This window comes from Hypomesus nipponensis, chromosome 11 (assembly GCF_054491055.1).
Source record: "Hypomesus nipponensis isolate SF chromosome 11, ASM5449105v1, whole genome shotgun sequence".
NCBI classification, from domain to species: Eukaryota; Metazoa; Chordata; class Actinopteri; order Osmeriformes; family Osmeridae; genus Hypomesus; species Hypomesus nipponensis.
The window spans coordinates 14,368,207-14,384,127 of NC_140371.1; the positions used below are offsets into that span (position 1 = coordinate 14,368,207).

Here is a 15,921-nt window from a genome sequence, read left to right on the forward strand (position 1 = left end):
TCGATCGTGATATCGAAAATATACTGTCTGTGTAATTAAATGAAAACAGACACATAGACACATGGTCACAAAAGATTTCCTTATGTATTGGCCAATGCTGAAAGAGGCTACATTACTGTCAGATGGGCCTACATTAGACCAAAGGTGTTACCTTCCTTTATAAAGTGTGTACAATTACAATTAGCCTACTCTTGTTTTTTTCCTGAACTAGAATTACACGCGCATTGTCGGTCTGAAGTACTTCAGTCACATCAGCCTGACTGAAGTACACCCGAGGGCAGTATTGCATTATTTAAAAAGGGAAGCAACGGTACTATTGTATCGTCAGCTATTTGGTGTGTAGTCAGACTGTGTTCAGAATAGTTTAATGTACAGGTACGTTACCATAGCAAGAACAACTGATATTTTTACGAAATGTTGTTGCCTACTTGAATTTGTATTCGAACTTCACATTACCTTACAGATTCATGCCACTGTTCAGACCAAGGCTACATAACTGTGTTCACATGTTGTGCCATGTTATATGCACAGTAGTATATGTTCTATACCCAGCAAAATAACACTTTTTTGTGATCAAAATTTTAATTATCATGGACATGGAATTGTACAGCCTTGCCGTTACTCGTGTATTTGAATTGCGTTCAAGAGTAACTCAACCCGTGCTTTAGGACCATGGGGATATCTACTTTATGTGACGCTACTTCATCGCTACTGCACTCTACACTCCCAAGCTACATGTGACACTATCACTCAGCAGCGCTGCTGCAGTCCACAAATCGGAACCACTGGTCGGTGTCCTGAACAGGCTTGATGTTTTTCTTATGTTGTTTCATATGAGCAGGCAAAAATGCACACAATTCCAGAAACGGATCACATAATCACCCTCCAAACTAATTATTTCCCTCTTTCTCTAACTAGCGCTCTACAAAAAGTGGAAGAAAATAGCTCATAGCCTACACAGGACACTTGAGAATTCAGTCCAATACTTTTTTGTAGACAAGGCAGAGTAAAGGATCTAAAGAGGATACATATTTCTAACGCGAAGAAAGTAGACTACCGATAAATGATTGGTACCTGCAGGTGTCCGCTGATGTTTTGCACGGGGTCTACACCGCAGAACGCTCTTTCACCTTGGAAGGTAAGTGTTGCCAGTCAGATCACGAACTCGTAGCCTATGTTAGGCTACAGCAAGAAATTATTGCACCAATATTAAATCAAGAAGGCTACACGACCATCGCGGTGACCTCATGGTCGATGAGTCTATGAGTTTGACATGCAAAGAATCCAGAACAATCAAATAGTCTACTCTGTGAATGGGAACATTTGATTTTTTAATATAAATTCACAATGACAGGGGACTGCGGAGATCGTTTCATCCACTTTCACAAGAAGGTTGACTGAAGACTGCATAACATACTGAGGTTTTTGGAATTGAAACTTCTAACTGAAACTTGAAGCTTCTAAAACATATAATTGAAATGTCTTTACGAAAAAATATATGTGGTGGTGCAAGAGGAACGTGTTTAACGGCTAGCTCTATAATCTTTTGATAAATAAGGATTGTGAGTGGCGGGGGTCAGCACCACGGACAGCAACAGCACCCTGTTTTTCCTTTCCTTTTCTTATGATCTTCTCTGGATCACCTTTTTGTGTCCAGAAAGTATTCGTCAACGAGCGGGGACACACAGATATATCTTGTTTACGTATTGATGTATTTCATGTAGCATGTTTTACTGGGAAAACATTTCGCAAAAAGCTCGTGTTTGTAAGGCAAAAGTTACAATTGCTCAGTTGTTAGGTAGCCCTTTTTACCTTCATGCCATGAAAGACAAGTGACAACATAATGACAATGCCATGGAATAATCTGTGCCTATTCTGTACAAAACGAGCGCTCTCGAGATCTCTATTCTTCTCCCGCTGACAGGCCACCATTTGTCATTTGATTATGAAAATATATATCCCATGGGATTTTTTATTGATAACAGGACAGTCACTTCACAATTGCTATATAACCTTTAACATTAAAGAGTTGTCAAAGGATGTTCTTACGCTAGTTATGTACTCATCTTACGCGAGCTCAGTGCTAAATTAAGCCTTTAAAAGCTTTGCTGTGTAATGGCCAATTATGGTCATATGTTCATAGATAGCACAAAGCAATTACCACTGTTGAGACTGTACTTGATGAGCTAGATAGACTTCTTTCACCTAAGCAAATAACAATTTGGTAGCATTAAATAGATTAAACACTATCACCTTTTCCTTTACCTAAGTTTTTCATATAGAGAATGTAAAAGGGGGAAACAAACTATACATCCCAACAACCTAATTGGCTCATTAAAGCACGATGGTGCTGATAACCATAGCTTTAAAGCCGGTGGATAAGTTTCCCCCAAGGCCATGAATTCAAAGCAGCAAGTAAAATTCCTGTGTGAAAAAGGGTTAGGGACGAAAGCTTAAAATGATGCCAAGAAAAGTCCAAATAGCTCCTACATTTATTTAAGGCATCTAATTGGTCAAGCGATGCTGCACACAGAGCCACTCTAACAGTCAGTGGCAATCCACTCAAGAGCTGACCAGGATGCCACCACGTCCATTAGAGCTCCCCTGCAGTCAGCCATCTCTCATCCCTAAAACAGACTTTCCTGCTGAATACAGCAAAAACATCCACTCCACTTTGGCTCTTGGCAAGGAAGACAGCACAGATTATGTCATCAATGGCTCTGACATGTAATCCTACTGCTTAGGCACATACACTGTGCTTAACATTTAATAGGTCTTAAGAAAAAGAAAGACTGTTTTTGTTTGTGTGTCTCTTAGTAAAAGGAGCATTGTGTGTGTGTATGTGTGTGACAGAGAGAGAAAGACCGACAAAGTGGGTGTGTGTGTACTTATCTTTCAATATTTACACACGTGTGTATGTTGGCGTATAATGCTTCTATGAAATAGTAAGTATATAGGCTGAAAGGCATAAAGGAGAACCCTGAGGATTTAACGGTTGGCAGAGTTGATGTTTTCAAACTGTCATCTGTGCCATTACATCTTCATAGAAATGACAGAGGTTAATTGACAAAACACACCTCTCCATTAAAAAACAAAAATTCTAACCTGACCTTGCCCACAAACGATGTGAATTTACCAAACAAATTGCTAGTCAGTGCTTTGACAACTAATTGACAAAAAAAGGTAGAAAATATGGTACATGGAGCCAGACACTGTGTTTTTATTATCCATTTTTTGGGAAAGAATCTGAAAACATGGAGCACTAGTGAGGGCTTTGTGTTTATGCCGCTTTTGAAGGGAAAACAATGCAAAGTCCCTGTTTAACTCTTCAACCATTTTAAATCTGACATCCCACAGGAGAGTGGAGCCTGCCATCCTATGCCTTCTCAAAGGCCCCTATGAGAAAGGCATCTAACGAGGAGGGGATTTTCTCAGACAATCCAGCTCTTTTAGCAGAGGATGGAGGGTACACAGGCTGAGGCTCTGGGCTCTACCCAGGCTGAAGAGGCTGAGTCCCTCACACCAGGGAAGACATCACCAACCGGGGAAAGGGAGGCAGTACCCTGCAAGCGCAACGGACTCATCAACACCCACAACCTGATGGTGGAGACGAAGGAGGGACTGATGTCTGTCTACTCTGCCCCTAATTACCAAGGCCACGTCGTGGTCAACCTCTCCCCCCAGCAGGAGCAGAATGGGAGCGGAGGAGGACGGGGTCCACCACAGTTGCTCAACCCCAGCACTCTTCCCCAGAGCATGGACCCCCGCTTCAGACCTAACCTCATCCTGTACTCTGAGAACATGTTGCGGGCCTGGGGAGAGGGTGGGGACTGCTGTGAGACTACCTTCATTGAGGACCTGGCCTCCGGCTCCTCCTCTGCCTCAGTTGCCAAAGACACTCTCATGTTTGCAGACGGGAAGTTTCTGGATCTTTCTGTGGAGGAGGCCAAGATACACACCCTATCATATGACATAGATGATGATGATGAGTTCCAGGAGCTGGAGGTAAGATTATACAATTGGGGATTATTCTTTATAATTTATGTATAACACTGGGTTTGCGACTGTATAATTATAATTTTATGCATTGCACTTGGACCTAAATCAAAGCAAACCAGACGATATGACTATTTGTGAATTCAAACTACTGTATATCTTAGTTCAATGTTTTTTGCTTAAAATCTTTTTAGTAAACAGGAGAAAATATCACACTGTTTGAGCTGGGTTGTTAGACACTTCTAAAGCTGGCTCCACAAGAGGAAATGCTCTGTACAGAAAACCGAGAGGCCAGGAGAGTAGAGATAGCACAGGGGAGAGATAGAAGTTTGTTTTTATTCTGGGCTAAAATAGCCGAATGAAGAGTAGACGAGAGCAGAATACAGGGGAAGGAAATGAAAAGAGATACTACAGGAAGAAAATGGAAAAACATTTGAAAAGAAAGGGACAGTCTGGACGATTGGTTCCCTGTGGTGCTCAACTGTCTCCTCCACCTGCTCTGATGGAGCTGCACGGCCCATGCATACTCCTCCTCAGGAGGGCTCGGGTCTGGCCCAGGGGTACAGAGTTCTTTATGGGGCCAGGTGGTGCCATGTGGGGGGTGTTTCACCAGTATATCTCCCTGGATCTATCTACCAGATGACCTTCAATTCTCACTTCATTAGGCACTCAATGTGATCTACTCACAGCTCTAATGTAAACAATAATAAGGTTTGCTCCGCGGGGTTGTCATGGATATTGTGGGTGTTTGATCCAGAAGTGGCAATGTAAGTGGCAATGTATTGTGTATTTACCAGACTTTTATTACTCAGGTACGTTAATAAAAGACAGTATGAGTATTCATATTAGTTACAGCTATGTATGAGAACGTGAGGCTTTTTTCTTAGATTTTTCTAACAATGTAATAGAATCTGAACTACCAGAGAATAATCCCTATGCAACAAATACTCCCACCCCTGAGAATAATTAGCTACACTAGGCTGACATATCAAAACATAACACGATTGTCCTGTTGTAGATCCAATAGAGCTGTCCGTATGAATATACTTCACCTGTGGAAGATGACATATTTTATAATTACATTACTTAAAATAATTGCACCATTATCACTTCTATCAAAATGATCTTTTATGGGTATTCCTAAATTTTGAAACAAAATAGCCAAATAGCTGAGTTTGAAACCCAACCCATTGAGGTCTTGACATCTTGATTTAACTATACCGAGAAATGTCTAATTCTGTTTCAGAATCACGGTCCAATTTAGGCACTGTGTGAAATAAGATTAGAGAATTATGTATTCCTCATCTTGCTTCCAAGCCATTGAAAGTTAAGTAGCTGGTGGGTTGAAGATGTGCAATGATTTGTTGAGTTCCTCCATGAATGATATGTGGTGGGGGGGATAGACTGAGAGAGTGATGTAGAAGAAGGTCTGTTTTTATCGTCCATCTGGCTATAGAGATAGAGTTTAAAGGGAAAACAAAAGAGAGGGGGGGAGAGGAAAAGAGAGAGCTCCTCATCATTGTCCAGCTGGGAATGGAGAGGAAGAAAGAGAAAGCGAGAGGTGGCGAGAAAGTGAGAAGGAAGGGATTGTGGCTCATCATTCTCCAGCTGGCATGATTTTTTGGGGGCCTTTATTGGCCTCAACATATGTACTGGGCCTTCTTGACTGTTAGAGAGCCCAGCTGTGCAAGCTGTCGGTGCCTTCTCTTAACCTAGGGAAAGGAAAAAAAAACTTGAGCCATCTGTACTATGTAACAACCAGGAGGTTCTGTGTAATATCAACAATCACACCTTTTAACTCACTTACCTTCAGGCCATTTCGAGTGAATGTGAAGAGTTTTACATGTCAAGGAACTCTTCATTGTTTACCTTCCACCTCTTGTCCCTCTTGAACATGCTCAGTGTGTCTGTGCTTTTTATAGAGTGACTACTCGAGCGACACGGAAAGTGAGGACAACTTCCTCCTGATGCCACCCAGGGACCACCTTGGCCTGAGTGTCTTCTCCATGCTCTGCTGCTTCTGGCCCCTGGGGATTGCTGCCTTTTACCTGTCTCATGAGGTAAGCAAAACTGCTCTGGGTCACTGGGTCATACTATAGTCACATCAGGGTCATAGTGTAAGGGTAGTACAGGTTACATAAGCTAACTGAGACCAGGAAAAATGTATCGAAAAATGTAAAATTGTACATAATACAAGTATTTGGGGAAGCTTATTTTAGGGAAAAGAAAGGTTGCACCATGGCATATCCTTCATTCATTAATGTTGCTTGGAGAACTAGCAACTCTTTTGGTTCAATATGCTTGGCCATAGCTGCGACAAAGAGCCACAAACCAGTTATCTTAGATACAAAGATTTAAATTGAAAAGCATCTCGATATTCTTTTATCGTTACTGTGTGTCTGACAAGGGGGAGTGTGCTCTTGTTAGTTGTTATTTGTGAGCTGCCTAAATTCTACATTCCAGTGTAGCCTTTGAGAAAATAGGACAGCTCTCAGATGAGTCCCAGTAAACTGCCTCTTGGTAGGTAGAGAACAGTAAAGGCCAGATCTGCATGAGCACTGGCTTTTAGCAGCTCACATCACAGGTCATCCGTGGCAGCTTTGAGAGTGATAGAAGCCTTCAGAAAAAAAATATGAAAACCAAGAGGCAGTGAAATCGAGGCAAGGGCGGATGTGTTTAGAATTTTAAACTGTGTTGCCGAGCAAAGTCGAATTTTTCTCTAAAGACTTGTGCCACTTGACAGTGTTATAGTATTTTGCAATGTGGCCATGAGATTGGATTCCTATCATTTTCAGTGAAGCGTTCATAAGAGGAATTCTGGCATGCATTTCAGTAAAAAAATGACATATTGAAACACATTCACAACATTATATCCTGATTGTTGTTATGCAAGTTATTTTTTACCACTTCAAAGAGTCTTTACACCAGTAAATTGAACTCAGATAGCTGCAGGCTTGATTATGATTTTTGACAGGTGTTTTCCCCCTTATTTCTGTATATCCCAATGATGCTCTCTCTCAGTCCAAGCCTCAGCTTTCTTCATGTGAACGATTTCAACAGCAGCTGTCTACCCACTCTGCGCCACTGTAGACTGTCTGCATGTCACGACTACACACATATATCTCGCTCTCTTCCTCTCTCCCTCTCTTATTCTCCATCTTTATAAAACTCTGCTTGGTTGGCATGGGCAACACAGCCTACGCTAAAATCAATTCCCCAAAAATCCAACTACAAAGCCGCCGTGGAGAGGAAGAAAAACATGTCGCAGGCTTGGAATTAGAACAACAGAAACCCACATTGTCATCGTGGGAGGTTTTGGAGAAGCGTCAAGCTACTGATAAGCTATTCAGTGAGGCTATTCAAAGATTTTGCAATCCCCTAGGAAGCTCTGTATCACGTTGAATTGGTAATCATATGCATTAGATAAAACACCTTTTAATATCTCATCTGGACAAATCCACAACTAAAAAATCCCATAAAATACCTAAAAACAAATATTTGGCTGATACAAAAACCCTGTTAGTTGACTCATATGTAAAACCCTGTCAGAGATTAATGAAATATTACATAGGAATTTAAAATGTGTGACTATAATGGTGGAGTGATAACACACTCAAGATAGATGACTTACCACAATCAAAACAGACTACAGTATATGTATAGAGTACTCTGATACAGTACAGTATATCTGTATTCATGTGCATGCTAAAGATAACACCCCACACCCACACAACACGTGCTGCTTAATATGTTCCCTGTCAGCAGCTCCCTCCAGGGTTTATATTTCAGACATGAATCACCAAAGGCACTTTAATCAATCAGGTACTGGCTGCTTTTGGACTTGTTGAGATTTGCTTCACACTCTCCAGGCTTAGCAGAAAGCATCAACAATTCTTAATACAGAAATTGTCCTACAGTTCTGCACTTTGGTTTCTGCATATATAGAGTGATTTTAAAGGCCGCAGACATTTTAATTAGTTACCTTTTACCTTTTGTACTGCTCAGGACTCCAATTAATTTCCTCCTTTGAGGAGGAACCAAGCAATCAATACAGCTCAGTGGGGGTGACAGGGGGTGGGATAAAAAGCGTGACAAATCTAGATTTTATAGGCTAGATTGCAAGGGACCCCCCATCCTCTCTATTGGATAAACAATCTATCAGCTTCAAAGTTGCTGGGTGAATCGTGAATCTGTGAACCTACCAGATACACTTTTGTTTCCTTCATAGAGGAAGATTGCAGTTTCTCAGTTTCTTCACAGGGTTATTCACTTTGACCCAATAAGCTTTCCAGTCAGACTTTGTAGCCTTATCATGATGGGCGGTCGAGGCTCAGGGGGGGTAAATAGGGTCAACCGCTAATCGCAAGGTTGGTGATTCGATCCCCAACTCCTCCTGGTGTGAATGGGTGAATGAGAGGCAAAAAAATAAAAGCGCATTTAGCACCTCTAAGGTAGAAAAGCGGTATATAAATGCAGTCCATCCTCTCCACCATTATTCTCCATCTACAATGTCACTACCCAAAAAGACAGAGCATAAGGATTAGCTTCATGCGTCCTTTCAAACTCCAGTCCCTGCAACTCCTCTCAAAGAAAAGGCATAGAGATGTCCTGAATTGACCTTCAGTCTGGAGAGCAAAATATCTCAGCAGAGTCCTATTCCTTGAGTCCCGCTCCTGGAGGCAGAACAGTGGATGATCACTACTCTCTGAGGACCCTGAAGACCCATGCCTCGGTGAAGCAGCTTCATTAGTCATGCATAATGCATCCACTACTGTACTACTCATCGTTTCCAACACCCAGGAAGAACCAATAGAGATTATATTGTGACATTCATATGCAAGCTGTAGTATGTCTCAAATGAGGAGAAACTGGTATGTAAAATTTGATATTTCCATAACTTGTCTGTTGATAATTAATTGGCACACCTGCATGCATCATGTGTGTGACATTTAAACATGCATTTTCTGGACATATTTCAAGATGGTTAATTTGAATGGAAAATTGACAGTAAAGAAATACAATACAAATCCAATTTCAAACACAGGCTGCTGCGGTATACCATAAGAATCAACATAATTTCTTTGTCTGACCACTACTCAGCCAGATTAAACAAATGTGGGGATGTCTTTATTTTTGCACCTTTATGTACACATACTGTCATCCAATAATGCTGGGTGATTTTTGCTTGTTTGTTGGGCAGCTTCATCTCTATGCAAAAACCCATTCCCCAACTCACAGATTCATTAAGCTATGACAGCACTGGTCAAACACAGATTGAACTTCACAAACAAAGGAGCACAATCCAATCAGCTGGATACTAAATTGCACAGACTGGGCATTTAGGCATTGAGTGACAGGTTGCTTTTGTTCAGTGGAACTGCTCAATAAGATTTGTCCTTGTTGATCCTAGATCCTTTTCCAGAGATCATTAGAATGGGGTTGTAATCTGAACAGACACTTTGAAGAAGGTTTGTTTAAAATGAAAAGAAAAATGACATGGTTTATAAAAACTACATATAACAATTGTGATAATGGCTTTCACATGTTACTTGATGACATGGATATAAATAATGCAAGTGTCCACATTCCGTCTGGTAAAGTGACCATGCTTGAAAACCTCAAGCCAAATTGCATTTGTTATTCAACAGTTCTTTCAGGCATTCTGGTTCATTGCTTTTCTTGGAAATAATTTGGATATGGAAGAAAGGATTTTACCTACGGTTGGAAAGTTCCTTCTGTGAGTAAATTACTTCATTCGTTATTTACTGTATATCTCTAGCTACCACTTAACCCTATTAACACATGGGCAGTTAAAGGCTTCTCAAGAAGTGGTTCTTCAATATTTCCATACTGAATTGTGACAATCTGTTTTTGCTAAACCAGTGTGCATAATCTGATTCACTGCTTTTAGAGCATGCTCCAACACAAACGGGGTAAGCTCTTTACATCATATTTTGGCTCAATAGAGTGTCAGAGTATGACTTGTATGGAATAAGCCGAATCAAATACCTTCCTGTAGGCAAGAGATGGACATGTTCCACAAAACACAGTTTTTTCTATTACTTACCATGGATGTGCTTTTCCTGTGTTCTTCCCTTGCTCTCTTTCATGTTCCCAGCTCTTACGCCGCCCCTAGATATCCACAATGACCTATTTCTCTACAGTTCCATGTATGTAAAGCACATGTATACTCCTGTGGATGATCATAAAGGGGTTTTGTGCTACCAGAAGTTCAAGATGGAAACACACTTAAATGTGTCAAATACAATAACTGGACAGTGTGTGTGTGTGTTCCAATCGCCTTTAAAGCAATCTTAGGATTTATTTCTTCTCTTCATCAGAGGAACTACAGTAGAGTTAATTAGTTTGTGCTTGGGTTTGATTGTTATTAATTATACAGACTTAAACAGAACCAGTCATTACAAAGAACAGCTTTCTGTCCTGTGCAGAACAATAGGCTTGTTAATTGTATTTGCATACTCAGTATGCTCATTAGCTGCAGGGAAGCAAGAGTTTCAAATGGAACTGTTTCTTGTGGTTGAAGCAGAATAATTAGGCGTGGGGATTGGGATCACTGTGTGACTGTATCACATCTGAAGTAATCAACTTGAAGATGACCTGCTCCTTATCTAACAAAGGCATGTTTCACTTACATGTTTTATTGATCGAAATACATCTTTTCAGATCACTTCAGTGAATGAGCGAAGGTATCACTGCATGAATGGTATGTTCAGTATGTATCTTCATGACCCGGTGGTGCCTTCAAGATCATTAGTGTTGCTTCTGACAAGGTCCTCTGACTCCGCTACTCTAGTGCCTGACATGTCAAACACAGAATGTCATTAATCACAATAGATTCAGGTTTTAGATGACAGTTTGACAGGAGATCAGAAACGTTCCTCATTCCATAGCCAAGACCCATCTCTGACAGTGCTACGTACTGAAGGCTGGACTTAGTGGCTGTGCCTTTCAGTAGATCTGTAACGCGCACAGCAGTTAGGCTCGTCCACTCTGCTATTGATCAACATGGTCCCTCCGGAGGCTTACATTTTGGATGGTTGGATTGATCTCTTTATGAAATAATGCGATCAAACTCAGATTAACTGTGGGCCGGGCACCCAGACGCAGGGAATGATGCCTTTAGTTTGAGTCATGGTTGCATTGTTCCCGAGCCGGACAGTTGGACGGAGTTTGTGTGTGTGTGTATATGTGTGTGTGTTGGGGGGGTATGTGTGTGTGTGGGGGTGCGCACGAGAGACGAGAGAGAGAAGACAGAGAGAGGGATACAACAACAGCAACATAAAATAATTGTCAGAATTACCTTGATCCCATCTTCTAAGCCAGCAGAGAAACTACATCTTTTTACAGATGTGAGAAATTCATGATCCCTTTCTGGTTTTTCATCTCACAAAGTATGAGGCATTTTGGGATATCTGAAAATGAGGGGATTATAACCAACTCAGACCCCTTGCTGAAGTGAGATCCTTGTTATTGCTGTCTTATTCATGCTTGTGTCAGTTTATATGTGGGCATAGAAGCGCTCTGCAACAGCAAAGCTGTTACAGTTAAGTGCACAGCTTTAGTGTACCTGAACTTTTCAGCCACCAAATCGCAAGCCCAAAATGAGATCCCTTTTTCAAATATCGTTCTCATATTCCCACCAAACTGCATTTCAAGTATGGGAAATGTTTTAAAACCGTTAATATGTGAAAATAGCATTATTTTTAGAATTGTCTTTGGACAGAGGTTAGGAGACAGTTTTGCTGAACCACAGACAGCAAACAGATAAACCACATACAGCTCTGGAAAAAAATTAAGAGACCACCGCACCTTTTTCTTTTATTTCCAAATAATTAGATAAGGAACATTTTGAGTGAGGAACTGAAGGATTCAACTTGCAGTGGCCTCTTAAATTCAACCCTTCTGTTCCTCATTCAAATTTGTATTCAAATGTTCCTTCATTTTTGGAAAGGAAACAAAAAGGTCCAGGGGTCTCTTAATCTTTTCCAGAGCTGTAGATGTTTCCATGGAAATGGCCGAGGTTGCTATATGACACTGGAATAAAGTCACCCCAGAACATTTTTGGCATTACTGACAAAAGAAAGTGAATCTTTTTGAAATATAAGATTTACAGCTTCCGAAAGGTAACTTACCTAACGCTACAGAAGGCTGATGCATAGCTCTTTGACGTCACTCCCTGCAATTGAGCGTCATTGGTTCAAGCTGGTATAAAAATAGAATCAATGGAATGAGGTTGCATGTTGAGTAGCCCGACCGCTCCTCCTCTGGCTCAGGCTCTGAAGAACACACATGATCGGGCCATTGTCATGCAAAACAAGGACCTGTTGCACCAAATGCAATTCCAAGCAGCCAGGGCCAAAGATGCAATTAGCCCCAACTGTGTGACCTTGACCATCTTACAGCTCCATTGTAGCTGACCAGAATGACTCCAGATTTTCATGATGTGCCTATTAGTTTACTGTAGTTTTGGATATGGATGAGCTATTGAAGTGTCCAGTTACCTTTATATAATAGCCAGGGAATGTGTAAAATCTGGTCATGAGACTTTCATGTGTAGGAATCTTTGTCAATGCAGTCTCTTTTGGACATTCCTCTTTTGGTTTTTAATTGGCTGCTCACTCTGTACCCCTCTTTCCTCCCTTAATATTTTCTCCTATCTAACACTCACTTGCTTGTCTCCAGGAGGTGGTGTGCTGCTGCCAAACGAGCAAACGTTTGGGTCCTGCTCCCCAGGGTTCAGAGCTTGGCTACGCGCATGAATATTTCAGCCGGCCTGTCACAGAACACGTTCACACCAGCAGGCCTTTTTGGTTTTAGTGCGGGAACTCAATGCTGTTGAATACCAATAATCTTTGCCAGAACTGTTGTGGCAGAGCACTCAATGGCCTCAAATGTCCTCCTCACTCTCCTTTCTATCACTCTCCTTTCTGTCTTTTATCCTCCACCTCTCACTCTCAGTCTGTCTGCCTGTCTGTCTTTCACTCACACGCTTCCTCTGACTCACCCTCTCCCTGGTGCCACAGTTACAGAAAATACATATTTATTTTGGTAGGAAGACAATCGTGGTGAAAAAAAAAGAAAAAGACTGACAGTCAGATTTAATTGGACTAGCAAACGAGGGCTTCTTGTGGTTTGTGCTGTACTCATAACTACCCTGTCTCTGACCAACCATCCAAGATAGATTACAAGAGAAACAGTAGTGGAGACCACAATAGAGAAGCATCATTGTGCTAGTAATGTGTTTTTTCATTTATACATTCTGTTCTGAAAGTCTGGGTAGGATCATAATACATGAATAGGCCTCAACATCTCCCATCTTGTTAGTCCCCACTGGGCCTAGCACAACAGGAGACCTAGTCTCTACCTTGTTATGAACCTGGCCTGGAATCTCTAAACTAGGAGTGGTGGTTCAGAAACTAATATCTGAGTTCAAACAGGCATGCTTAACATTGTTAGGAGGGCTGTCCAGAGGCAGAAGATGAAAGAACCAAGGTCTGCTGACTAATAGTCCAACTTCCTATTACATTATATAATTCATCTGTTCCCCATGCAAGGTAGTACGGAAAAAACGATCCTTCCAGTTCACAGAGGTAGAGAGAGGGAAGGAGAACGGATCCCTATGGGGCTTTGAGACTGAAATACTCTCATCAGAGTGGCTCCATATTATCTTGATATCATCTCCTGGACATCAAAGGCTCTGAAGCTCTGGAGGCGTTGAGTCACAGCCATTCGCGGGATGCCACGTTTTGGCGGAGCTTCCCTGAAATATCCATCCTTCCCAGCCATCTGCCTGAAAATGTGTCTATTGACTTCATAATTGACCACTATTAGTCGAGTGATTCCATCTCTTCCTCTACTCTCTCTCTCTCTTTTTTGACTCTCTCCCTCCCTTCTTCCCTTCTTGTCTCCTGTTCTCTCTCTCTCTTTCTCTTAGACGAACAAGGCGGTGTCAAAAGGGGACTTCCACCTGGCCAGCTCCAGCTCCCGGCGAGCCCTCTTCCTGGCTGTTCTGTCGATCACCATCGGGACAGGCATCTACGTGGGCGTGGCGGTGGCCCTCATTGCATACCTCTCCAAAAACCACCACTTGTAACCTTGCACTGCCACGCCCCCCTCCCCCCCCCCTCCCCGCACCGCATGGTTGGCTGGTTGTGCCAGGGGTGTGGCTCACCCACGGGCAATCAGAAACACTTCTGCAAATCACAGGCCAGTGGAGTTCTGCCATGACACGACGCGGAACAACATACTCATTGTATGTAACGTGAGAGGGGATGTGACATGGACAAAAACCGTTTTGTTAACTGTCAAGTTCTTCTCTTATTTTGACAAATCGTCACATGAACTGTAAACTGTTTCTGGCCGTTTCTCCTCATGATGACAGATGGTTCTGTTTTTGCTATTGTCTCTCCGAGTTGTGCTTCGGTTTTGCCATAAAACTGCACATGTTGACAACGTATCCGTCCTAAGAGCATATGTTTACAGGATGTTCTCTCTAAACTCTCGACCAGTGAGTTGTGGAGCTGGGTGTTTTATGGCCTGCTATATCCACCACCCTATCACTCATGTTTGGCAGCTCCTGTCAAGAATTATGAGAGTGGATTAAAGGGCTGCTAATGCTGTCAGTTATTTACACACCCAGTCCACTTTCATTTACACTGCTACTGAACATTTCTATAGCATATCAGACTTGGTTGGTTGTGCAAAGCTGTGTGTACATAGTATTTAGCCTACTCACACTGGGTTGTTAAAACGTATTGTTTTAAGTTCCATGTCCGGGCAATAGGCTTTTGTGTGAAAGGCCACCATGCTTGTATTGTCTCCTTGTCTGTTTTATAATGGGAGCATCCCCACAGCACAACAATATCACATACAGTATATGTCACACGCCTACAGTTTGGAGGGGTAACCTTACAATGTTTTGATTCTGTCAGTCGGAAAAAATGCACCTGGCTGCATCTCCTCCGACAGAAGCTGCTTACGCAGAGATACTCTGGTGTTGATATGCACAAATCAATAGGGGAAAGAGTCCTTGAGAGCTGCAGGAGCCATAGATGTATATACCTTGTGATTACTATTGTTTATACAAGACACACAGGAAGGGAAGACATGCAATGTTGAAACTGATGTATGAATCTATGTTGCTGCTGTATACTGCTATGTCACAGTTTTAAGACTTCAATCAGTGTTTTTTCGATTTGCTAATTAAATGTTGTATTTCATTTAAACAATATTTAACATGACTATCATTTCATGTCAGTGATGTCAATATGGGTTTAACATGATCCCTCATTGTAACGTATGTGTCAGTAATAGCTGTACTTAGGTTGCAGCTTTTGCTTTATCCACCAATATGTAATATTAACTGCAAGGAATATTGCTTTTTTCACTGACAGAAAAGTTGTACCTGCACAAACTCACACAAAGACCCAATGAACAGAGTGCTTATGGGAGTCAGCTCTATTATAAACCCTACTTCACTCTGCCTGCCTGCCCATCCACTCCAACCAAAATGACTAATTACCTTCAGCACACCTTGTGCATATTTCATAGCACTAGCAACTCACTGCCTGTCAGGAATATTAGCTTTGCAGCCAGCTGAGATAATTTGTCTATTGAACATGACGCGGCTGGTGCCGTAACGGCGCTCGGCATCCATTCCCTCCTTCTCTGTCTTTCAATACGAGCCCATGGCTGAGGGAGGACCCTATGGAGGTGATCAGAGAGAGAGGACTGGGCTGCTCTCTCGCTAATGAGACATTCAGCCTTGGTCGGATGTTCAGTCGGAGGTAATTAATGAAGCCCTGAAGTGCTCGCCAAGATTTTCCATGTCGAGGAGGGAGTGGGGGGGGGGGGGGCTGGTGGAAAGAGTGTGAGGGTGCGTGTGTGTTTGTGTCTTGAGGGGGG

The 15,921-nt window shown here is 42.0% G+C and overlaps 1 protein-coding gene across 1 annotated transcript; it reads left to right on the forward strand.

Moving 5' to 3' along the window:
- The first annotated feature begins 783 nt into the window (after positions 1 to 783).
- On the forward strand, positions 784 to 14,110 carry syndig1 (synapse differentiation inducing 1). The gene is made up of 4 exons (XM_084710181.1): positions 784 to 1,138; positions 3,358 to 4,005; positions 5,919 to 6,056; positions 13,952 to 14,110. The coding sequence occupies exons 2-4, from the start codon at positions 3,460 to 3,462 to the stop codon at positions 14,108 to 14,110; spliced, it is 843 nt and encodes a 280-aa protein (XP_084566307.1). The 5' UTR covers positions 784 to 1,138; positions 3,358 to 3,459.
- The last annotated feature ends 1,811 nt before the right edge of the window (positions 14,111 to 15,921 follow it).